The sequence below is a fragment of the Phyllostomus hastatus genome, unplaced genomic scaffold, assembly GCF_019186645.2.
Source record: "Phyllostomus hastatus isolate PE091 unplaced genomic scaffold, TTU_PhHast_1.1 phas_contig_38, whole genome shotgun sequence".
NCBI lineage: Eukaryota > Metazoa > Chordata > Mammalia > Chiroptera > Phyllostomidae > Phyllostomus > Phyllostomus hastatus.
The window spans coordinates 28,623,793-28,650,880 of record NW_025333869.1 but is presented as its reverse complement, the minus strand read 5'-3'; the positions used below and the strand labels follow the sequence as shown (position 1 = coordinate 28,650,880).

General features: G+C 38.0%; 1 protein-coding gene across 2 annotated transcripts in view; it reads right to left on the bottom strand.

Annotated features, from left to right (window-relative positions):
• Positions 1-27,088, bottom strand: part of CTNNA3 (catenin alpha 3) — a 1,495,188-nt gene that overhangs the window by 1,412,456 nt on the left and 55,644 nt on the right. For both annotated transcript variants that reach the window (XM_045841855.1, XM_045841856.1), the window contains exon 3: positions 9,450-9,642. In XM_045841855.1, the coding sequence (XP_045697811.1) occupies positions 9,450-9,642 (193 nt within the window). The remainder of the gene's footprint in view (positions 1-9,449; positions 9,643-27,088) is intronic.

Here is a 27,088-nt window from a genome sequence, read left to right as displayed (position 1 = left end):
GACAGCAAAGCCATGGTTAATACAGTAATCACACATTTGATTCCAGACTCTTTACCAGCTGAGATTTGAGGTGACATTTTAGTTTCTAGAACTGACCATTTACAAATCAATCTGTTAACATTCCTTAAATCTTTGTTCCTGTCTTTGAATTAAAATCAAAATAAACGTATGTGACTTACAGAATGTCTTGTACTTTCAAAATTGACATTACTGTTATTTCTCAAATTATTTTTTCTAAATGGCATAGGTCCAGCACATCAAGTGACTGAAATTGAGATGACTATACACATACTTTAAGTACTGCCCACACAACACAAGACGGGTGACACAAGAATTTGCTGAGTTTATCACATGTACCATAAGAAAAGCCACCTGCAGATACACCAAGTGAACACTAAGGGATGCCATGTTCAGTGTTTTCCAGCAGTTAGTAGTTTACAAGCAATGTGGCTAATTAGCCCATCAGTCTTCACTGAAAGTGTTTTCATAAACATTCTGCCAGCTACAAGGCACCATGTGTGCATGTTAAAATGTATTAAAACAAGGGTTTATCATCCCCTTTCAAATGAAGGATGAACTACATCTCCTGAGTACACTGTATTTGGCTGCAAAGATTATTTTATTTGTGACTTCACGCTTATATAAGAACACTCTTGAGATAAACTATAGTTAAATACATATAACATCAATATAGCAATGGATGGAAATAACGAGGCATCAGCTATTGCCTTTGAACCATATATACGCTGTGAACAATTGGTGGTAAATACCAAACATTTTATCTAAGTCCTAACTGAATTGTTGAGCAGAGCAGAGAGAGCTGATCTGCTACTTAGGGATGGTTAACTAAAAATGAACTGCTATTTTTTTTATAAATAAATGTTCAATACAGCTGAGTTTCAAAAAGTAACATCTTTCAATATAGATGATCCAAAAGGGACATCAGTAAACATTTTAAATCTCTTTTCTCCCTTGGACACAATTTATTTTCTTGTACCAAATGAAAATGCATTGAATAATCAGGGAGGCAATAGGTAACATTTTAAAGGTTCAACATTGGAAATTCTATAATGGCATTTCTTGTTTAAGTACCCAAGTACACTGATAGGAAGATTAATTATGCTTCCAAAATACCATTTTCCAGGAATAATCGTTTCTAGAAGTAATGGTTTTCTCTGACTAATATGGATGAAAGTAAGTCTTGATTCCTAATTCCTTCAGAGGAAAAAAGGTCTGTAAACCTAAGGTCTTGCAAATGATGAAGAAGGAAAACTACAGAAATGCAGAAAGAGGAACAAATTTTAATAATACCTTGAATACATGTATTAGAAACATGAGAAATGTGTTCTTTTTATATATAAAAGTTTACTTCTCACCAGGGAAGCAAACAATACCCTAGCTACTAACCACATCATCTGCCCTTCTAGAAATACTCATAAGCCATGAAAACTGGGGTAAGTTGTCAGCTGCTACTGCACTAAGCTTTACAAACATGGAGTTGGGAGGCTCCTGCATTAGTAGATAGGTACCACAGCATTTCTTTTAGTATAATATAATACAACCCCATATTTGGGAAGAAGAGCTATAGTTAGAAGGCCCCGATGAATTCAAAAGCTCCTTGTTAATCTTCCTAGCCCTCCAACTGGCTCATGGTGGCCTTGGTGGAGGCTCAAAACTAAAAATAAATCAGGAAGTATTTTAACAGCAGCAGGATTCCAACAAATTTGCAAGTCCTGTCCCACATGACGTACATGAATAGGAAGCCTATATGGTACATGTTTCCAGTTGCTGGCTCTGGTAGGCAGAACTCCCAAGACTACTGGTGTTAGACTACACATTCCAGATACAGATAACACATACCAAAGTACAATATATGGGGGCTTCATTAGTGCTGTCTTCCACCTGTGTAGGCATATTGGCATGTCTGGACAGCATACAAAAAGAGTTGAACCTTAATCTTTCTCTGAACACTCTTGAAATCTCAAATTAATCATCCCTTTATACATTAAAGAACCCACACTTTTATATTTATTTTATTTACCAGGAATCTAAAGATGTGTAATCATTAATAAAGTAGTTAACACTTGTGTGAGAAAACTATTAATATTATTTTTAAATGTTCCAAGGCAAAAGAATATGACACCCTTTAAAGATGAAAAGCAACTCTGTTTACTTATTTATTACCAGTCTTAAAATGTCAGTCAGCTCCACAAGAACAAGCATTGTCTGCTTGTTCACTTCCAGGAGCCTAGCACATAGAACACAGCATGGCCCATAAAACCATGCTAATAAATATTTAAATTTTTTTAAAGAAAACGGAAAAAATGGAAGTCTCTAAGAAAAGGTATATAGGCAAAGACCACATCTTTCTTTAAATTATATAAATACTTATCTGTAATAACATAGGAAAGATTCAGATACCCTATTTAATAATAAAATGAAGAAGTTTAGAAACACCATTTATTGCTCTTTCATGTGTGTTTACACAGCCTCTTTAACATACTATCATAGAGGTACTTATCAGGCTACTTCCGGTCAAGATGGCAGCATAGGTAAACATGGCTCACCTTCTCACACAACCACATCAAAATTACAACTAAAACATAGAATAACCATCACTCAGAACTGGCAGAAATCAAGTTGAATGGAAGTCTGACAACTATAGAACTAAAGAAATCAGATCCAATGAGACTAGTGTGAGGAGCAGAACAGGTTGGTCCCATATATGTGTGTGATGGATTAAAGTTTGGGAGGGATATGTCAGGAGCGAGGAGTCACAGCCCCACACAGTGCCCCCAGCTCAGGGTTCCTATGTCAGGAAGATAAGTCTCCATAACTTCTGGCTACAAAATCCAGCGGGGATTGAGTTGTTGGAAGAAAATTCTGGAGTCCCAAGCAGTTCCTCTTAAAAACCTGCCCACGGACTCACCTACTCAGACTCACTCCCTCTGTGTTCCAGCACCAGGGTAGCAGCTCAAAAGGCCTCAGTGGCATATAGAGAGAAACTGAGGTGTCTGGGACCAAGGCAAGAGCTAGGGGATAGTTTTCTCCCAGACAGAAAGGTGAGCAGAGGCCATTACCTTTTCTGAACTCTCCCCCTACAGAACCATAGAGCCAGCAGGCTACATCAACCTGGCTAACACTGTTTGCCCCACCCTGGAGATCCCCAGAGACTCTGCCCCACACAACTTATGGCCCCACTCAAGCTGTTTTTCCATATGAATGGCTGGTCCTGACTCATGCTTCATAATGTCCTAAATCCTCTCAAACAAGCAACAACTTACCTCAGTGAGCCCCCAGCCCCCATACCCTTTACTAAGTGGCCCCAGGCCTGGAACTAGCAGCAGCCAGCCTCGATTCACAGCTTAGCTTCATCTGGAAATCTCCAAGCCCAGCACAAGTAGCAGCCATCTCAGGTTGCTTTATAGCTTAGGCAGAGTGGCCCCAGGGAAAAACACAGGTGAGGGCTGACCTTGGCTTGCACCACCCAGGAAACCCCAGGGCCAGCACAGCCAGTGGACAGCTACAGCCGTGTTGGAGCACCACTACCCTGCCTGTGCACAGCTGATTCTCCATGAAGGGCAGACATTGGTGGTAAGTGGTCATAGTCAATCCTTGTGGCTGACTGACCTGAATAAACCCTTCCCATTGATCTGCCAACAGCAACCAAGGCTCAACTACAATAAGAGGGTATACTCACCCACACAAAGGGTGCACCTTGTTAGGGCAGTCTGTGCCACTGGACCCTATAGGACACCTACCATATTAGGCCACACTACCAAGACATAGAGTCAAAGCATCTCTACCTAATACATAGAAGCAAACACAGGGAGGATGCCAAAATGAGGAGACAAAGACACATGGACAAAAGGAAAAATAGATCAAATTTCCAGAAGAGAACTAAACAAAATTGAGATAAGCAATCTATCAGATGCAGAGTTCAAAACACTGGTTATAAGGATTCTCAAGGAACTTAGTGATCCCTCAATAGCATAAAAAAAGCCCCATCAGATATGAAGAATACACTAATTAAAATAAAGACCAATTTACAGGGAAACAACAGTAAAGTGGATGAAGCCAAGAATCAAATCAGTAATGTGGAACATGAGGAAACAAAAACCCTCCAATCAGAACAACAAGAAAAAAAACACACACAAAAAAATGAGTAAAGTATAAGCAGGCTCTGGGACAACTTTAAGAGGTCCAAAATTAGCATCATAGGGATGCCAGAAGGAGAAGAGAAAGGGCGAGAAATTGGAAATCCAGTTGAAAAAAATAATGAAAGAAAACTTCCCTAATTTTGTGAAGGAAATAGGCATGCAAGTCCAGGAAGCCCATAGAGTCCTAAACAAGTTGGATGCAAAGAGGCCCACTCCAAGACACATCATAATTAAAATGACAAAGGTTAAAAATAAAGAATCATAAAAGCAGCAAGAGAAAAGAAGTTTGTTACCTACAGGTGAGTTCCCATAGGATTGTCAGCTGATTTCTCAAAAGAAACTTTGCAGGCTAGAAGGGATTAGGAAGAAATATTCAAAGTCATGAAAAGCAGGGACCTAGAGCCAAGACTGCTATACCCAGCAAAGCTAACATGTAGAGCTGAAGGGCAGATAAAGAGCTTCCCATACAAGAAAAAACTAAAGGAGTTCATCATCACCCAACCAGAATTATATGAAGTTAAAGAGAATTATTTAAGAAAAAGAAGATGAAAATATTAACAAAATAAAAATAAAATGGCAAAAAATACATATCTATCAACAATTGAATTTAAAAAACAAACTAAGAAAACAAGAAAACAGAGAGAATCATGGATACAGAGAGCATTTTGATGGTTGCCAGATGGGAGGCGGATGTGGAGGAATGGGTGAAAAGGTGAGGGATTAAGAAGTACAAATAGGTAGTTACAGTATGGCCACAGGGATGTGAAGTACAGTATAGGAAATGAAGCAGCCAAAGAAGTTATATGCATGACCCATGTCCATGAACAATGGTGGGGGATTGCCTGAGAGAGGTGGGGGTGCTTGGTGGAAAGGGAGAAAAGGGGGAAACATCAGGACAACTGTAATATCAGAATCAATAAAATATAATTTAAATGAAAGAAAGAGAGAGAGGATGGAAAGGAGGGAGGGAGGGAGGGAGGGAGGGAGGAAGAAAGGAAGGAAGGAACGAAGGAAGGAAGGAAGGAAGGAAGGAAGGATATTGTTAGGTGTTTTTTTTTAATACATGATACTGAGGCAATTAAACTTCCATATGCGTCCATATGATACCAGATCAACTGAATTTCCATATTAAAAAAATGAATCATGATCCCTAAAACTCATACCAATCATAAAATGTATTTCCATATAGATTATAAAAGTAAAACAAAAAGTCTCTAGATGATAACATTAGAGAATCTTCTTGACTTTATAGTAAGCAAAGGATTTTAACAAGAAAATCTCCATCAATAAAATAAAACCATTAACTAGAATGTATTCAAGTTACTTCTGAATATCAAAAATGCATAATATAATAAAACACACATTTTTAATCTATACTTAACAAAGGACTCATATCTAGATCATATAAAAAATCATCCAAGAAATACAGATTAAAGCTACAATGAAACACCACTACATACACTTGAATTTAAAATAATGACCCTAATTAACACCAACTTAGTAAGAATGTAGGGCAACTGGAATTGTTCTACTTTACTGATAAGAGCATCAATTGGGAAATCCACTTTGGAAAACTGTTTGGTAATATGTATTAAATCTGAGTCTATACCTTACGATCAGCAATTTCCTTGGCATAAACCCAGTACAAATGTCCATACTCATGCACCAAAAGTAATGCATGAATATGTAGATAGTGCAATGTTCATTAAAGCCAAAAACTGGAAACAACTCATAGGTCCATCAACAGTACAATGAATAAATAATATCAATCAATGAAATGAATGTAGTGACATTCACTAATATAACATTGAGCAAACAACTCATATGTCCATCAACAGTATAATGAATAAGTAAATATTAATCAATGAAATTAATGAATACAGTGAGATTCACAAAAATAACGATGAGCAAAAGAAGCCAGATCAAGAAATAACATACTATATGACCTCACATAAAGTTCAAGAAGAGTAGAAAAAAAAACAGGATAATGGCCACCTTTGAAGGGAAGGGTAGGAGGTGCAAGGGGTGCTTCTAGGGTTCCAGCAGTATTCTGTTTCTTTACCTGGGTGGAGGTTACATTAGTGTTTCACCATGTGAAAGTGTATTGAGTTGCTCACAATAATGTATGCATTTCTCTGTATATATGTTATTCTCAATGAATCATTCAAAAACCTTAATTATAACCAATTAGGTGATTTAGAAGCAATGTCTATAGATTGTAGGGGAGTAGAGTCTAAACAAAAATAACATACTATATGCTATAGTAAAAACATGTAATCCAGGCATTAGAAATAATTCTTAGCTAATTCCTAGATTGTTATGTGAATATTCTAAAACTATTTAAACAAAATACTAGATTTAATACTTTTCCATTGCATAGTTTTTAAGTACAGGGGTAAACTATAAGATCACATGTGACTATAAATAACCACTACATGGATCCCCTTTGCTGCATCTCTACAGTTACATCCTTCCTTTCACCACCCTCCCCTAATACTTTCCAGGTCCCAACTTCCCCAGTCAAGTTCTTTAGGTAACCAAATTTCCACATTATTTTTCACTTCAAGTTTCTAAGTAAAGCCACTAAATGTAGTAGAACAGAACAAAACATAATTTTGTAGTAAGCTACATAAATTACACTACATCTTTATTAGAAGACATTTTCTAAATTACTCTCAAAATTCTTCTTGAAAATAAATCAGTAAATATATATATTTACTGATAATATATATATACATATCCTCTACTTCCAATACTTTTTTCACTTTTCCAAATACTTTAAACTTCCTGTTTTCTCTACATTAGGGCTTCACATTATGACACTGAACAAAGTCTTTTTTTAAAAAAAGCACCAAAAACTTTTTGAAATACATTTGTAGTATCAGACAGTGTGTTGCTTGGATCAGAATTCGCTCTCCTGATACCTCCACTCCATCAGCGAGCTAAAAGCCCTTCCAAGATTTTGGGAGCCGTGCTCACCCCCGTTTTCTATAGGGTGAATATTGGCCAGTCCCCAGATTCCACAGCCATTTGCACTTTTGCTGCTTTCCCCCCACACCCAAGTGGCCATGGCTCAATTTGGCAGTTTGTCAAAAAAGAATCAGAAAGTAAAGCACTTGGTGATCCTTAACCAAGTGTATTTGTTGTGTATACAGCATAGGCCATACATTATAATAGAACATAGTGAGGGATATACTGCATAACCAGAATCTAAACAGACTTCTTGTTAAGAAATTCTCTTTAAAATAATTTCTTCTAGTAAGCTAAAAATGTTGACTGACTTTTTTAAGAAATATCATTTAATAACAATTATTGTAATTATTGTCCCCCTCTAAGAATGACCAGTGTCCTACCTACTTATTACTAGGTAGTTTATGGAAACTATGTTATCAAGTAGATCCCATTTTCTGAAAGGAACAATACCAGAATAGGGTTCGTATTCCAAACTAAAGACTCAGCAATGAAACTATAGCTAGGAGAGTACTTTCTCATAACAGAAGCATAAAAAACTATCGTAAAATTTTATAATATAAAGTGACAAAATGGTACATCAATGTTTTACTTATAACATTTATCAGGTATCTGTTATATGTCAAAAATAAAAAAAAGGTGGTACTTGCCACCCTCAAGGAATTAAGAGTCTAAATTACTGAACAATTAAATCAATGTTTGGTGCATGGTGTGATAAGTCCTCTGAAAGAGAAATGCTCAGAATCTCTCAGGACACAGAAGAGGGGCATCAAAATCAGTATCAAGTAAACAAGTCCCAGAAAAGATGACTCAGGCTGAGCTTTGCTGCTGAGTGAGAACTGGCTGAATGAGAAGAGCACTCCAGGCGAAGGGAATGGCTCTGGTAACAGAGACATAAAGCAACCTGGATCGTCCCAGATACTGAGAGTACCTGTTTGGAGGAAAGCTTGAGGGCGGACAGAATCAGGAAATGAGAAGAAAGAGAGTCGTAGAAGCCAAATTATTAAATGCTGTGGGAGCTAGGTTTAAAAGTTTCCACTGTATCCAGACAGACCCCTAATCCTTCAAAAGCTACTAAAATGGATGTTAAGCAAGGAAGTAAAATGAGTATATTTTCATTTTTTAAAAAAAGGTATCTTTGCTTTGGTATGGGACAAGACTAAAGCAGTAATCCTGAATTTGGGAGGCAACAATAGAAATGGAGAAGAGGGAAGAGACCTGAGAGGCAAAAGGAGATAGAATTTGTTGAACTTAAAAGACTAACAGGAAGAGAGGATGGAATGAGAACAAAGAGTCTACACTGACTTAGTGACTAAGTGGTTGATAGTATCAGGGCACCAAAGATGGGAGAAAGGTAGTCCTGAGGCAGCAGGGAGGAATGATGAATTCATTCACGTTACCTTGGACATCATGTTTTCTACATATTGTCCAAAGAATCCCTAGAAAATATAAATCACATGTAAAGTATATAACAAATAATCCATCTGTATTAGACCTAAAATTTATTATAGCTATTCATTTTCATTATTTAATTAGCAAAAACTCCTGAATTTCTTAAAATTAATGTTGGGGGGTAGGAGGAAAGCAATATTTGAACACCCAAAGTCTCTATTACAAAGTGGAACAGAAAAATTAAAGTTCTGTATTCTCTCAGAATAGTTTCTTGCAGCAAGCTGATATAGAAAATCATTCTACTGACCAAAGAATATTCAGTATTTTTTAAATAGCCTGCAAATGAGACTTACATTCATTAGAAAACTATTACACTCTCATAAGTAAAGATATCAGAAAATGGTACCTTTATTTATGATATCTTTTATTAGATAATATTAACACAGCAGCAACATAAATTATGCAGAGTGTGTGCAAATCATTTTTTCAAGTTTAGGAAATCTAAACTTTCAGAAAAATTTTAAAAATGTACTTCAGAGGTAGAAACTTCTATCTCCAACTGTTTACATGAAACTTTATAATTTATGTATGTATGGAAAATAAATCTTCTTCAGCTCCATTGGTCATTTTTCATTATATTCTATGACCAAAAATATATCCTTCTCTTTGTTTATTATAGATAAACTGTGACATGGTGAGGGAAGAAGTTGCCTGGAGGAGCTGAGCAACTAAAGGGAAGAACCAGGACTGGGTTTCTAAGCCTTGGAGCTGTTAATGAGCCACTCTGGCTCCCACAGCCAGCTCCTCAGAACTCTGCAAAAAACTAATAAGCTCGGTCAGAAAAAAAGTGAAACACTCACAAATCTCATCCAGTAACTAACATCCCAAGGTATGCAGTTTGCTCCTGACCAGGACTAGAGTACTCACTTTCTTTGCGAACTTCCTTAAGTGTGGCAGTAAGCTCTTCCTTTAAAACTGTGGCTTCCTGGGCGATCTTCTCTCCCTTGTCTAATAAATTCCAAGTTGCTTCTTCCACAGAAGCTAGAAGAACTCTGGCTCTTTTTGAACATCCCTTTTTCCTGTTAGAAGGATTCTGGGGACAATTTACAAGTGTAGTAACCTAAAATTGGAAAAATATGAGTCACTCATTAGACAAATTGTGAGGAGAACACAGATCTGGGATATCATAGCCCAGAACAAAAGGAAATATATCTGAGAAACAGGAAGTGTATCATAGAAACACAGAGCAGTACATCCCCAAAAGTGAAGGCACCAAGAGCAGTATTATCAGCTACCACAGAGTTCCCAATTAATGATAGGTGAGAAGGGAGGGAAGGAGGAAGGGCCCTAGAGATTGAATCACATCAAGTTATACTACTGGAACACTGTATGTGTACCTGTGTGTTATTTTAATTACAGAAATTTCATATGAAAAAAGAATACAAAACCCTTATAAGGCAGTCAAAATTGAGAAAATGAAAAAGTATACATCTCAAAAATATCAAATAATTATAAAATAAAATTTATATCACTTTGTAGCCAGCAATTTATATTAAGAGAGAGGCAAAAAATAATTATAATTAAGTCAGTAAGTACTAGCCTACTTAGGCTGAAAATAGAGGTTACTAATATTAGAGTGGTGCAAAATACTCTAAAACATAAAGCAGTGGCTACCTTAGTAGAACAAAATGCAAATCCTTACCATAACCTACATTTCTGGCCCTATGTACCCCTCTGTCTCCACACAGTGCCATAATTCAGCTGGCCCCTCAGACAAACATTTCTCACTCAAAGTCCCCCATCAAGAGGCCTTCCTGACCACCTCATCCCTATCCCCATCCCCACCACTCATCCCCTGACCCTACTTTCTAGTTCTTCAAAACACTTATAGAGCCTGATATTTTTCACTTGTTACATATTTGTGGCATACTTCCCATACTAAAATGCAAAGTCTGTGAAAGCAGGTAACATTTTGTTCTCCAGCACCCAAAGCAATGCACAAAGTAGATGCTCAATAAATATTGTATCAATGGATTAATGAATGCTGTAGTTGAATAGAGGGGCTTTTTAATTTCTATACAGTATCTTGCATTGCCTAAATATGTTAATAATGAACACTTCATACTTTTGAAAATGTTTAAAATAAGAATAAACTCATAAGAGCATTGTTGGAGACAGAAATTAAGCATCTCATATATTTGAAACAAAATCTCATACCAAGTTACATTGTGAAAAATATATCCATTTCTTAATTAAACCTTGGAGCTCAACAACAAAATTTGGTTTAATATTTCCATGTGCAAAGCTTGAAGGTCACCATCATAGAGGAAGAAACAAAAACTTGAATCCAGTACTTTAAAAAAAAAGACCTGAAATTCCCATTGAAAACTAGACTCTTGCATGATATTAAATAGCCAAGGCTAATAACAGTCATTCGCCACTTCATTAACAACATACATACATACTCCTTCCTGCTCTGCAGCCTTTGAGATTTTGCTTGTTTATGGAGCATTAAACATTTGTTTATTTGGATATCTAAACCCAGTTTTTTAGTTAGGAACTAAGAAAGAACTTACAAGCTATAAGGAAATATGTGTAATTTTTCTCTGCCCTTCTATTCCCCGCCCCCTGCCCAACGTACCCGCAGTTTTATTCTAACTTGCTGTGTCCCCATGTTCATAACTGAGAGTGGAATGCCTCGCAGCAAGCCTTTGTTTGCTCTCTTGGAAAATGAGAACAATCTCATTATCCTATAAGACTATGAGAAGGTTAAATAATGTAAAATGTTTTGTAAAATGTATAACATGTCACAAACATTGGTTGGCACTTAACGTGTATTTTCTAGTTCATTGTCCACATTGATACAGAAAATCTGTTATGGGATCCTTGTCAAAGGTGTCCTCTCTGGGTCTAACCTTATCTTGCCCTTGGGGTTCCCTGTGCTGACTGTGATAAAGGCAGTTAACAAAGCACATTCCACATGCTTTAAAAGCAGCCAAATATGGCCACGTGTCTCTATCATGCATTATATAAAGATGATAATAAGCCTGGTTTATTACATGGGTTTTCACATACCCCAAAAGGCAAATAACTTACTGTTGTCAGTCTAATTCATATATCAAGAGTGAAAAGACACTTGTCCAGACTGAAACAAATTGTAGCACCTAGTTTAAAACTTGTTTAAAATGAAGAATAAGTATCATTGTCTAAAATGTTTCTTCAAAATGTACTTTAAGTGCCACAATTCATGATGCTTCCCACTGAACATTCCTCTATTATTGTTCAGATCCTCCATGCCCCAAATGTTTTCCATAGACTAGCCTGAGCTTTGAAATTAAAATGAGCATTCCAGAAATGCTTTGCTCCTTATAATAAATGCTGGAGAAGAAAGAAATGTGAAAAAAGAAAAAACATTGTATAACGGCACTGTGCTTCCATCAAAAAATGCAATTGCAACTTATAAGTTATTCACTTGTATAAATCACTTATGCCTGTCTTCTTTTAAAGTGCTCCAGTATGGTTATTTATTATTGATTAAACTAAAGTCAAGTGATGTTTTCATTGATCCATTTCAAAAAGTAAACATGGTTTGGTGATTCTGGTGGGGGGTGGCAAACAAAGCCAAACCATTTTTTTAACCCCACTCACCTCCAGACAGGATCTAAGACTCCTATCAGTGACTGCCACTCACTGTGTGATTCTCACCAAGGGTTGTGGGGTGTATGTGTTAACAGAAAGTCTCCCATCTCTGGAAGGAATGCCAGCATTCAGAAAAGTTAGCTTTCAAGTTATTCAAGTTATTTCTTTTTCAGTATAAAAGCAGTTACGATTTTATAAGAACACAAATACTTTAGTTAGATTTTACATCAAAGATGATTCCATGCAGGGTCCAAGCCCATGTCTTGCTAACCCTTCTTTTTGTCGCTGATGCACAACCTTCCCCCTCCCCTCTCTCGGACCCTAGGGGGCCCTCTCATAAGGAAAATCTTCAACGCCGGGCTTGCAGCTCTCTCTTAAAGAACTTGGGTTTACTCACTTGTCCTCAGTCTTTAAATCTGTTCTAGGCTACAGACACACCTTCCTCATCAATTCAGGAATGAGTTCCTCACTGAAACAGTCCTAAATTAGAGGTTTCAAGAACTATGAAAATAAGAAATTCCCTACTTTCTTAATTTTGCATGTTGAAAATTCCACAAAAACAGGTATATATTTAACAATACATAATAGTTATATATTAAAAGTTAGAGTATCAAAAAAAGGGTTTTCTCATCTCTCCTCATCCAGGAGTGCTTCTCTAGATGCTCCAAAGACACAAAGGATTAAACTGATATGCTTAGTGAGCCAAGGCATCGACCGTCATGCACAGTGACCTTGGCGCAGGACAGGAGCACCGCAGGATATGGTGTGAGGTTGTGATTGACTTTCATATGTGGCACTATGCTAAAGCCAGCTTCATGGAAAGTCTTCTCTAGTGCCAATTTGGGTAACATGTTTATATTCTATAATCATGTTCTTTCCCAATCTAATTCTTTCATTGTGTCCACTATCATTATTAGTATAAAAAGTCCATGTTAACAGCCATCTCTCCTCTTGTTTATTAGCTGAAACACTTTGAATTTTAACCATTCCCCCAGCAGCTCACAGGAGCCTTCGGGGCTACTTTAACTTTCTTGAGTTAATTTTAATGGGTGAAATAAAATATAAGACATTTAAGCAACGTTATTTAGCTAAAACTTCAAACAGAGTTCTGAAAGAAATTTAAAGGGTAGGAAAATAAAATTGTCTATGGATAAGTAAAACTAGGGATCCCTTTAAAGTTAAAGTTTTTATCTAATTTTGCATGGGGGGAGGTCCCTTCAAGTCACTGAGAATTTCAGCTGTTCTTATTTCCTACCAAAAACAACCTATTGTATTAACAAAAGTACTAGGGAAGAGTGAAGTGTGGGAAACCCAGCAAATGCATACCCCTCAGTTAACTTCAACACTCCCCCCAAACCAACTACAGTCTTCTTTTAGTTCATCTCACACCAATAACCATTTATCAAGCACATATGTTCAAAAACAATACTCCATACATTTAGAAAACAAAGATGAGTACACTCCAGTAGGGGAAGAGAGATATAAATAGCTGTGATAGAAAAGGCAAAATGATAACAGCCTACACTTTCAAGCATAAAGAAAGCCCTAAAGAGACTGCAAACATTCGCAAGGATTAAGGAGGGCTTCCTAGAACAGCCTTTAAGGACAAATAGTTTTCTGGCAGGAGAGTCTGATGAGAAGGTGAGCCAGGTGAACTGAACCGTGCACAAGGGACAGAGATGGAAATTATTTTTGTCTGACAGTAGCACATAGTCAAGTCTGGAAAACTGTGGAATAAAAACAGGAATTCAGGTAAGAAATAAGGTTAGGAAGGAGGCTATAGCTTAGATAAGAAGTGTCAGAGGCCAATGAAAGGGTTAATATTTAATTCAACAGGCAACAGACATTTCAGTACTGGGTGCCCAAAGTGGAAGCCTTCTTTCACCAACCTTCTCCTCTGTCTGGTGTTTCTTACCTCAGGGACAGACATATGTAACCTGAGGCAGAAACCCAGAGGTCCTCAGGGCACCTTCTCTCATCTTCCTGTGCAGGTTTTTTGTCTTGCTCTTTGTGCTGTCAGTTCCTCTCCAGCCCACAGCCTTTGCTTCTCATGGCTGCTTTCTGGGTTATTGCCCTATATTCCCTCCAAGCCATGCTCCATGCCACAGAAACAGGGGGACTCATGAAGCCTCAATCTCAGACCCATCCCCCACTGTACTGTTACAGAAAGTGTATGCACCAATGCTGACTCTCCTATGTCTCCACGCCCACCCCACACTCCCATTAGAGCCATCTCTCTGCAATGCTAATGTGACACCTTTGCACAGCTTAAAGCCCTCCAATAGCTCTGTGCTACCTACAAATAAAATCTGAAGATGGTTTATGAGGCAATTTACAATGTCACTTCTGACTAAATTTTCACTCTCATCTTCCATTCAGAGTTTGACCACAAACTACTTGTTAGGCCCAGAACAGGAAATGTTTGGCAACCTTGACCTGAAACAACTTTCTCCTCTTACAGCCCTTATGTGTACTTCTCACACCACTCAGTAGGGTTTTGTAATTAGCTGTTAACATACTGCCTCCCCAGCTTTATCAAGAACTTCATAAAATCAGGGGCTTGACTAATCCTGAAAACCCAGAGCTAGCATACTATAAATAATAAATAAATAGTGGTCGACTTAATGAGAAGATGAATAAAACTCTAGATTTTAGAAACCTTAAACTAAAAACAACAATGTTGACTGATTTATAGAGTTACAAACAGAGCTGGCAGTTATGCCAAAATTAAAATTTAATTTTACTAACAGAACCTGGTGGTTTTTTCAAAAGGAAACAAGTCTACACTCGGATAGTTTATTTAAGGTCTGATCAGTTCAAAGTGATCTAAAATTAAGTATGTATTTATATTACTTTGAAATCTTTATTTGAAATGTTTATATGTTTGAAAAAGGATTACATAGTTCATTTTTAAACCATAACTAAAAGGAGTAGGCATACAATTTTTATTACTGATTTTCATTTTTTTAAACCATATATTATAGCTGCCATAAAGTACCACAGAGTGGGTGGCTTAAACCACCCAAATTTATTATCTCACAGTTCTGGAGGCTAGAAGTTCGAGATCAAGGTATCAGCAGGACTTCTCTCACTGGTTTGCAGAAAGCCGCCTTCTCATTCTGATGTGGTCTTTAATCTGTTGTGACATCCCTGACATCTCTCTCCACCCTAATCTCCTCTCATAAAGACACCATTCATTTTGGATTAAGGGTCCAACATAAGACTCCATTTTAAGTCAGTTACCTCTTTAAAGGTCTTATTTTGAAATGCATTCACATGCTGAGGTACTGGGGGCTTCCACACATAAATGGGAAAGGGGAGCCACAATTGAACCCATAACAATCCTCACCACAAATGACACAGAAATATTTTTTTAAAACCATCACTTTTTTACTACAATTTAGGGTTTTGCTTTTATATTAGATTAACAACAACTGCTAACCTGAGCTATTCCATGGAGCTATTGAGGGACAATAACAAAGTACATGTAGATCCCTCCCCAACTCTACCAGCACTCAGGGCCATACAGATGGCATAATGAGCAAAGATTTACACCTCAAATAAATAAATAGCTGTAGCTAAAATGTTCTAATCTAGGAAATATACTTATTCCTGGAAAAAATAGGAACTAAAACACAACTAGGAAAAGACCAAACGCTGAGACTAGTATCAAATATTAGTTTCTTCCAGTTTTTATTTAGCTACTTACCAGTCAGAAACAAACAAAAAACCAATATTGGACTCCACCATTCACTTATTCAACAAATATAGATGGTGCACCTGCACTGTACCAGAAGGATATGGCAGTGAGCCTCATTCTACAGAGGGGAGACAGAGAATAACAACGCACATAAGTAGTTATATAACACAATAGTGGACATTAATATGTGCTATGAAGAGAGTAAAGAAGGGTAAGGAAACAGATGAATGATGGAGAAGGGCTAGTTTAGATTTGGTGTCAGAGAAGGTGTTTCTAATTGGGTAACAAAAACCACAAGGAAGTAGGAGTAAGATATTTGAATATCTGGGGGAAAATACTCCAAACAAAGGAAACAAGTGCAAAGTCTCCAAAAGAGGAATTTGATGGGTACATTCCCAAAAGAAGCAGGAAGGCCAGCACGCCTACTGCAGAATGAGGAGAGAACATGAGTGATGAATCAGGCTGGCATCAAGGCACCAAACTGCGCAGGCCTTGTCAATCACCATCAACCCTCTCAATTCTATTCTTGTGACTGGAAGCCATTGCAGGTTTCAGAACAGGAAAGTAACATGATCTGACCTAAAATTTAAAAGGATCGTTCTGGCTGCTCTGAGACAATAGATTGGTGATTGGGCAGAGATGAGGTAGAAGGGTGAGAAATAGAAAAATGAAAAGCAGTTAAGAGGCTGTTTCAGTAGCCCAAGTAGAGACCAGACTGGCTTGTTCCAAGGGACAAGCAGTGGTGGAGTTGGTGAGAAGTGACAGAATTCTGGTAATTCTGAAATGAGGCAACAGAGTTTGCTGACAGATTGGATAGGAGTTACGAAAGAAACAGGGAGTCAAGAATGATTCTATGGCATCTGGCCTGAGCAGCTGGGTGTATGGAGGTAACATTTACTTAAGGAGATATGAGGGAGAGGAGTCAAGAGTTGGGCTTTAAGCATGTTAAATTATCCTATTAGAGTTGCTAAGTTGGAGACTAGTATACAATTCTGGAATTGAGAGAGGTTAATGTTGGAGATATGTTTCTTATAGCTTAGATTTTCATTTTAGTTATTTGCATAGTCTTTTAAAATGTCAAAGCTATCTGAGAACAGTATGTGTTTTTGTAAAATCATGAGACTGTATGAGATCTCCAAAAAACAAAGTACAGCTAGAGAACTTACAGGACTGAGCTTTAGGCATCCCAACATTTAGAGGTAGTATTTTTCAGGAAACCCAACCATAAACCTATTCATCCTAGGATATATGGCTTTTGCCATCTCAAATGTAACTATTATTTATGCTTGTTTTATACAGAGCAAAAATTCAGAGTCAAATTCAGTCTTTAGTGAAAAAATGCAATATTAATTATACAGTCTCCTTCTCTACAAATTTTTCCAAAAATGCAGTGAAAAGCTATTAAAATACTGAATTAAACAAACAAAGGAAAAATTATATTCATGCCCCTACTTATACCTTAACCAAGCATTAATGATTCTGGTGAATCAATAATCAATTATTTATAATAGAGTACTGATTCAAAGAAATGCTTAAAAAGAAAAAGAGAAAAGACAATTCTTTTCCATCAATAAACATTGACTTCTTGAAGGAAACAAAGAATTAAAAAATCCAATCAGGGCAAAACTGGTCCTAAAATAAAGAATGAGTTGACCTCACATGTAGTAGTTTAGACATGATCACATAATCCCTTGTTCCATCCAGCCCAGCATTCCACTTTCAACAATGATTGGTGGTGAGATACGGTTATGACCATTAATTCTGTGTTTCAGCTTTGTTTAATAATCATTTACAGCCCTAACAACTATAAAATTAAATAAATATTGCCAGTACCCTTTGTCAACACAAGCTTATGAAGCTTTATCTGCCTTTTACTCCCACTATCTGTTGCCATATTCCATTTTCCCATCTACCTTAGGTCATCCAATTTTTTCCTCTTCTAACATAAAACTCATTATTATTGATGTCCATAATCACTTGCTCAACATCATGAATAAGAGATAAGAGACGTAAGCAAAAAAAGACCATTGCTAGTGATTAGATTTGTAGGGCGCTATGGTCAAGATCTTATAGCAACACAAATGTGTTTTGAATACAATCCATTAGTGAGTTAAATGTTGAGCTCACTTGAAAATCAATTAGCTTGTGTTCACCTGATTTGTCAGAATTGTCTCTAAGTCAGCAAAGGCATTTTTGCCTCATTTACTGGTGAAAATTATAAATCAGCCACCATTTTTAATCCTTTTGTCCAATGGTTGACCTTTGATGCCCTTAAGTCCCTCCTTCAAGACATCAGGATAGTATCATTAGTCCCTCAAGTCTAAAACACCATTAGCTATAACATATGCCATCCATTTAACTACTTTTTTAGAAGATAAATATAGATGGTATTTGGCAATATTTAACTTTCTATATCCAAGACTGAGCCATGAGACCTATTATCCCAGGGAAGGAGAGAGTCAACTTTGAAACACAAACATACCACTAATCATCCTTGAATTTCAAAGTTGGTTTTCTTCAAGTCTTAAGCAAAAATAGTTATGAAAGCCATTATAAAAAGAAAAAGTCATCATCTAGATTCCTTTAAATCCCATTTAGCAGAGGTTCTATCTGCTAGATTGGATCATAGAGTTTTATGAAAAAGATCTGATCAGATAGGAAAAAATGTAAGGAAGTGCACCTCACTTAGCCCCAATAGACTACTGGAAAAAGAGGCTGGCAGGTAAGAAAGACAAGATACATGTCCTTATTTCTCCTCCCTGAGCTTCACCTAAATTAAGAATCTGTTTTAGCATGACTGAGAGAAAACACTGAAAGCAGAGGGACTTTGGTTCCATTTGTCTTTGGTACACTATAAAAAATTGCTTCATGAGCTTCCTTGAACAAATTTTGGGGTGGTCACAGTATAACCTTGGTATCTCAGGGAAATTAGGTAGGAAAAAGGCCAGCTTAGCTTTCCCCACATCACTTTATTTAATCCTCACCCAAAGATATGTTTTATTGATTTTAGAGAGAGAAGAAGGGAGGAACATCGTTTGATTGTCTCCCATACACACCCCAACCAGGGAGTGAACCTGCAACCTAGGTATGTGTCCATACTGGAAATCAAACCTGCAACTTTTTGGTGTATGGGACAACACTCCAACCAAATGAACCACCCAGCCAGGTCCCAAACCACTCTTGGTTCCCCTGAGGCATGGATAAGACTCAGACCATCCTAGTCATCCTAAAAGCCAATCAAAATGTGACTGTTGAGCCCTGGCTGTTGTAGCTCAGTGGATTGAGAATAGGACTGCAAACTAAATGGTGACTGATTTGATTCCCAGTCAGGTTGCATGCCTGGGTTTCGGGCCAGTTCCTCAATTGGGGATGCACGAGGGGCAGCCACACATTGATGTTTCTCCCCCTCTCTTTCTCCTTCCCTTCTCCTCTCTCTAAAATAAATAAAATATAGATTTATTTTTTTAAAATGTGACCGTTGAAGACTAGTAGGCCTGTCCTAAGCCCACCTTCATGAAGAGTAAGGTGATCCTGCAGCAGCGGCTGAAAGGTGAACAGACAATGCCTGGCATGTAATAAAGGACATATAATAGCTGTAACTTTGGGATCCAAAGCACCATCAAGGGCCAAAGTGAGACTAAGGCATCCTGAGAGAAACATAGACCTAACCAAGCTGAGAAAAAGAAGTCTTTAAATTTTTTCAGGTGTAGACTGTATTAAGAAATTCAGAGAGGTGCCCATAAAATGCCATGCATGGGACTGGTCACCCCTCAAAGATCACCAGTCCAGAGAGCATCCCAGACCAAGTGCCCAAAGGTAACCACACAAATCCAAAAGACCTATCTCCCATCCATCTTCATGAGGTCACATAAGCAATACCCCTTACTACATGTTTCTGATCATTTTATGTAAAGAGACTATTTACCAAAAGCAATTATTTACATTGCCAAATCACACCAGTTTACCAATCTCATTGGCTGAAATAAAAAAAAAATTTATCTCCATCTCCAGAGAGCAGAAGCTTATGAAGAGGATCAGATCACATATGGAAGATAAAGCAGCTAAAGTATATTGTGGATAAATTTGTGATTCCCTATAAGAATCAAAAGAAAAACTACATTAAATGTTCATATCTACCATGTGAACGAGCTGGTTGGAGTGTTGTCCATACACGAAAGGGTCACATGTTTGATTCCCAGTTGGTGCCCATACCCAGGTTGCGGGTTGATCCCTGGTAGGGGTGCATACCCCAGGGTCGGGGCGCATACCCCAGTCAGGTCATGTATGAGAAGACAACTAATCAATGTTTCTCTCTCACACTGATATTTCTTTCTCTCCCTCTCTCTCTTTCTCTCTCTCTTTTCTCTCTCCCCTCTCCCACTCTCTAGAAAACAATGAAGAAAAATGTCCTCAGGTGAGGATAAAAAAATGTTCATATCCATTGTAAGATGCATCCTAATTTCAGAAATGTTAAAAAAATGTAAGGTGGAGAATGTAGGAAAATGTTTCTAAATTGAAGAAATACAGTATCTTATAAATCAGAGTTAAGAATGCAGATTGGTTCCTAAATAAAAAAATCTTGCCTATAAATCACAAACCACATTTGTTAAGCCCTACTTGTAGAGCATTCAGTACTGAGATGCCATATATCTCCAAATTCATCTATAACAAGGTTAAGTAACTTTCCCAGAGTTAAAAATTATGTGTAGATTATAACAAACTGTGCCCTGGTTTCAAACACCCTAAAGGAGAAACACTAGCTCTTGAAAATGGGTTGATTTCTCAGGTCATGCTTCCTGGTACCCCAAAGCTGTTTCTGGGAAGAACAGAATCAATTGATATAAGACTGACCACAGGCTTGGATAGGGAAGGAAGTGGGGCTGGCTACACCTGAGTCAGGGTGTGGGAGAGGCAGAACCTCTTCAAAAGAAATGCATGGGCCCCACTCAACAGGACAATCACCCTTGGGCACCCCCTTCAAGGACTCACTTGTATAAGTATCAGAATTTAAAAATCCCTGGTGATTTCACCACTCAAGCACCTGCAGGTAGGTAACAGGAAGTGGTTTTCAACTCTGGCTACACAAGGCTGCAAATTAAAAGTTGAAATTTATAGTCTTCTATACCTGTGCTTCTTCAACATTAATGTGATACAAATAGCCTGGGATCTGACTACACCATAGATTTTTGATTCTGTGGGTCTGGGGTTGGGCCTGAGGGTCTGCATTTTTTAGATGTTTCCAAATGAGCCTCATGCCAATTCTTGAACAACACTTTGGTGACAGCAAGGTCCAACTCCAGTGGCTGTACAATAGAATCACCTGGAAGGCTTTTTAACCCACTTACTGTTTAGAAAAAAAAAAGTAAATGGAAATACCACTACTAAATACAGAATGCTATAAATAGAATGATGTCATTTGCTTCCAAAGACTATCAATATAATAGAGTGATGCAAAAATAATAAAAGTGAGATATTTTGTGGCAAACTTTCAGGGTAAGGTTGGTTTTCTCAGGGTAAATGCCGTAGCTGCAAGTGCCACTAGCAAGGATTCTTGGGGCAAATGAGAAATAGGTTAAAAAATATATATTTCTAGCCTTGGCAGGGTTGCTCAGTAGGTTGGAGTGTCACCCCATGCACCAAAAGGTTGAGGGTTTGATTCCCAGTCAGAGCACACACCTAGATTGAGGGTTCAATCCCCAGTCAGGGCAAGTGCGGGAGGCAACCAATGGATGTTTCTCACATCAATGTTTCTCTCTCTCTCTCTCTGGCTCTCTCTCTGGCTCTTGCTCTCTCTCTCTCCTTTCCTATCTCTGTCAGATCAGTAAACATATCCTCATGTGAGGGTTAAAAAAGTACTAGTAGAGATTCTGATTTAATTGGGGAAGTTATCGGATGTTTATTAGTTCCTTAAGTGACGCCTTGTACAGCTAAGGTTGAGAAGCACTGGTACAGGGGATTATAAATGTAAGCCTTTTCATGGGATTTAACAACACACCATAATTTCAGACTTGTACATTACAAATCTCTCACTACCACTTCCTCCGCCAAAACCAAGGACGCATGTGAATTAGATTCCTGGACCCAATTCCAGTTGGGAGGTAGGGGGTCCCACACCAACAAGCAATTCTTAGGACACTAACTGGTGTCCTAAAATTCAATGCAACTCTGACACTATCTACCCAAAGACAGCACCAGATTCCACAGGTTGAGTTCAGTCCTACAGGACACCTCCACCCCCACCCCCACCTTCAAGCACCAGTCACAAGCCTAGGTTATTACCTGTGCTTCTGACTAACTGGCTGTAAATGTTCCCAAAACCCCTCCTAGGGTTTGATTAATTGGCTAGAGCAGCTCACAAAACTCAGAGAAACATTTTACTTACTGGAGCACTGGTTTATTATAAAAGGCTATAAACTCAGAAACAGTCACATGGAAGAGATGCATAGGGCAAGTTATGTTGGAAAAACTTGCGTGTCCTATCTCAGTGTGCCACTGAACCAGAAGCTCTGTCAACATCGTCTTTTGAGTTTTTTTATGGAGGCTTTATTACACAGGTATGATTAATAAATCATTAGCTGCTGGTAATTAAACTCAACCTCCAGCCTCCCCCCTCTCCCCAGAGGTCAGAGCATGGGACTGAAAGTTCCAACCCTCTAATCACAAGCAGCCCCATCCTTGAGTGCTTTCCAAAAGTCACCTCATTAATATAACAAAAGACACTTTCATTACTCTTAATACTTAGGAAATTCCAAGGCTTTGGGAAGCTGTAATCCAGGAATTGTGGAGGAAGACCAAATGTACATGAAAAATATATTTTGGCCACTTGAATGATGAAATATATATTTCTTATAAATCACAATGTCACACCATGGTACACCAAAACCCTTGAGTGTACCCTAACCTAGTCCATACACTTAGTAGCTGATTGATAGGTAAGGGAGATATGCAGAACATGGATCCAAGACCTCTCATCTGCAGGAGTTTTCCTAGATCTGCTACTAATAGTTCTATTGGGACCTAGGAGGACTACCTGAGCATATTATAGAGAGTTGATGCATAAGGTTACCCCAGAAATTCCTTATAAATGGGCAAATGGCCAAATGGGCACCACCAAACCTCATTAAAAAGACAGAGAAGGGGCACCATTCTAAATCAGGCCTTGAGCCAAGAGGCATAACCATGCTCACTACTGGCTGACCTAACAGACAGCACAGCAGTTCCTGTATTGTAATCATCTGGGAGCTTTTAAAATTACTGCCTGGTCCAATTCCCAAAGATTCTAATTTAATTGGTTTCCTGTGTGGCATTGCGCATCAGGATTTTTTTAAAGTTGCCCAGGTGATTTTAATGTGCAGCCAGGATTAAAAACCACTGGGCTAACAGAATCTCAACAGTTACAGGAATTTTCTGAATTGCCTAGTTAACACTCTCCTCCTGAATGCTTCTGAAGGCTCCTGTGTCTTTCACAGGGCTTGGCCACAAAACATTCCATCCTAATTTTTCTCCCGGGGGGCTCCTGACTATGTGTGAGATAGTAGCCATTTCTTACTCTTCCTTAACCAGTAAGTACAGAGTATCTCCATGAGAAAATAGTCAGTTTAGAACAGGAGCCTGAAAATTAAGAACCCTGGAGCCAACTCTGGCCACTTGCCTGTTCTTGTAAATAAAGTGTTATTGGAACACAACCACATCCATTTGTTTGCATATTGTCTGTGGCTGCTTCTAAACTATGGCTGCTTATAATAGCAGAGATGCTGTGGCTGTCAAAGCTGAAACTATTTACTCTCTGGACCCATACAAAAAAAAACTTGCTGACCAATGGTCTAGAGTCATGAAGTTGTCAAGCTACAGAAACCAGCTGGGTTTCTGAAATAGCCCATGGTGTTCTATGAAAGGTAAACTCACACCTTAAGCAGAAAATGACCACATCTGGGGAGATACGGACTCTTCTATCCTTTCAGACAAATGAACCACTATTGCTCCCTTCAATCTAGTAATTTTCCACTAAAAGCACAAGAGAGTCTGGATTTATCAATCTATACAAACTGGCTCTCTATAGAATCAGTTTATAAGAGGAATATCCTAATCCGCAGGTAAGCTTGAAGTAGATGTGGGATTATTCTGAATTTGTGGGGAAAAGATGAGCCTGGACTGAAAGATAAACTATTTACAGAAGTGTAGTGGTTTGAAGACAGACAGAGAACACAGACAACAAGGCAGCAACATTGAAATGAGTAGAAAGAATATCATTCTGACAGAATAAAAGGTCTAGGGAGCAAGGTGAGAAGAGGTGAAGTGTATACAAAGACTAACATCTGGCCACGGCTGATCTCCAAGGTACAGGGTTGTGGTGTGATGGAGGGGCAACCCTTGTACACTCAGACATGCATACTCCAGCTGGGACTCACACTGAGTCAATTAGCAACTGGTTTATCTTATCCTTATTTTAATTTAAGAGTGGCTTCCTTTTTCTCAACTGTTTGTTTTTCAAGGATACCATAGCCTAACAATTTTTCCTTGGGAGCAGTTTTCTGGCAGTAAAAGAATGGAGAAATAGAAGAATTCACTTAACTAGAATCAACTCAACTATACTGAATCACCTTAAGGTTTGAAACATTATTGAGATAGAATTAAGTTTATTTCTTAAAGAAGATAATCAAAAATATGAACATTAAAATGACAACAAACTCAGAGCTATCAACAACTGAACCTAAAAACAAAAACAAACTAAGCAAACAACAAGAACAGGAACAGAATCACACAAATGGAGATCACATGGAAGGCTGTCAGTGGGGAGAATGAGGGAAAAGGTACAGGGAATAAGAAGAATAAAAAGTAGGTACAAAATAGACAGAGGGAGGTTAAGAAAAATATAGGAAATGGAGAAGCCAAAGAATTTATATGTATGACCCATGGACATGATCTAAGGTGGAGGAATGCAGGTGGGAGAGAGGGTACAGGCCAAAGGGGAATAAAGGGGAGAAAAAATGGCACAACTGTAATAGCATAATCAAATATGTTAAAATAAGAAAATAACTGCAATAGTAAAATATATTTTAAAAAGAATTAAGTTTATTTCTTTATTCTACTATAAAAATAACATCTTTATACTTAAGTCTTGAGCCTGTAAGTATTTAAAATACATTTAACTTACTAACTTTTAAGGTTACTTGTTAAGGTCATAGTCAAAATTTGCTTATAATCTACAAGAACACTATATATATGTGTGTAATGTGACTTTGAGATTTCCTTGGAACTTTCAAGATTAATTCTAATATAAATTCTAGTAATAGATTAATCAGCATGGTTACAAAAAAAGTTTGGAAATAAAACCAAGCAAACATAAGTAAATGCATTCAAAATGACCTATAGAAATGACAGGGGGGAAGCACAAACAAATGAAACTTGAATTCTTTACTGAAAGAAACAAAAGAAACTATATTCTAGGAGGATAAGAAGCCAAAGCACGTCCTCTTCTGCTACCTCAAAGTCAATCATATCTGTCTGTACAGCAGTGGGAAATGAACCTTTGGGCATCTAGGCATCTATTTGCATAAATTGATACGTATGATTGCTTTTCTCCCCCCTGGCTAAAGGAGAAGAGAAAGAAATTACGTTGAGAGTGAGGTGTGGCAGAGAGGTTCTGCAGAGGAGCCAGTGAGGAAAGAAAACCTTGGTGCTTAAAGGAGCAAGGGCCACCTTATTCACCACCCAGCCACTTGGACAGGATTTGACTCTAACAACGAGGGGGAGTGATTGGCAAAGAGGATGAAAAAGGTTGCTTTATAAGGAATTTTGTGTGATTCTAGGTACAAGCATTGCTTCATTGGCGCCCATGTGACACAGTGAAGCACAAGTGGGAAGAGGGGCATTTTACCCTCTTCTGTAGGAGCCCAGTGCCATTTTACCATCTTGAGGATTCACAGCTTTGGGGGCATTTGGAGCATGGCTACCTCAGTATATCCATTTTCAGTCTCACAATGGGCATCATTAGCAGTAACTGTCCACCATCAACAAGATGAAGACAAGTAAAATGGAAAAACATGGCAGATAGACTGGTTTGGGAGCACAGGTAAATCATACATCAGATACTCCAAAATTTGGAATAAGCAGAAAAGCAGAAGAGAGGCTATGCAGAAAGACCTCCATTCTACCATAAGAAATGAGAGCAATTACTGGAACCCTGGACTGCCACTGCTAATGGAACTTCTTTTGAACTTTCAGCCACTGATGAGGAGGTAGGAGGCCTGGGATTCAGACTACATAAGACAGACAACCATCTGGCCTATAAGGCCAGTGCTCAAGGCACCCCACAGAGGCTAGAGTATAATTCTGAGGTTAAAACATAGTTTGGAAATTGGAATAATCCATTAACACCTTGGTGACTAGGTAATCTTATTGTTCCTCAACAGCAGAAATTTGTGGACTCAAATTTGAAAACTGTTTACCTAGAACACTTCCCTGTGTCTCTACTTCTTTCTATGAGTCTTTGAGCTTTGCACATGATAAAACTGTCTAACCCTATGTACTAACTGCTTAACTCTCAGTACATAGTTAGAATCCCAAAGAGGATGGTGATAGGACCAATTCACCAGGATCACCCAGAGGCAGAGCTCTCATGCCAAAATGCCTCACAGATTTCTTGCCTGCCTATAACTAAGTGTCCAGAAGTCAGATGCCCATACCGATAAAGTCAGCTATGACTAGGGTAGAAAGGTGACTTGACTGTAAATAAAGACTCAGAAAAAAAGAAATCCCTAAAAAAGAAGGCAATGGGAAGGTAACAGTTACAGGGGCTGTTCACAAATATTCTTATTCTCCTGAGCACAGGGCAAGATATCACATCCAGCATCCACACTTTAACAAAAGCAATGTAAGTGGAACTGACATATGTCATAACTGGGCAAACATTTTAGTAGCCCTTGTATGATCCATCATGTTCTCTTTACCCTGTTACAACAGTGGAAGAAAATGTTGAGGTGGAGTCTATGTTAGCCTGGGTGCCTGAGTCCCTGTAGGAAGCAGAGACTGTAAGAATTAGAGGTGAGAGATACAGGAATGTTTATTACTATTGATCTAACTCTGTATTTACCTTTTAAAATCATGGGATATATTTACATCAGGAAATACTCCATTTGAACCTTTGCCAAAAAAATATTTATAGGAGATAACATATTATAAACAGGAGCTTATTGTTTTTATCTTAAATGGTTTTGAGTAAGTCAAT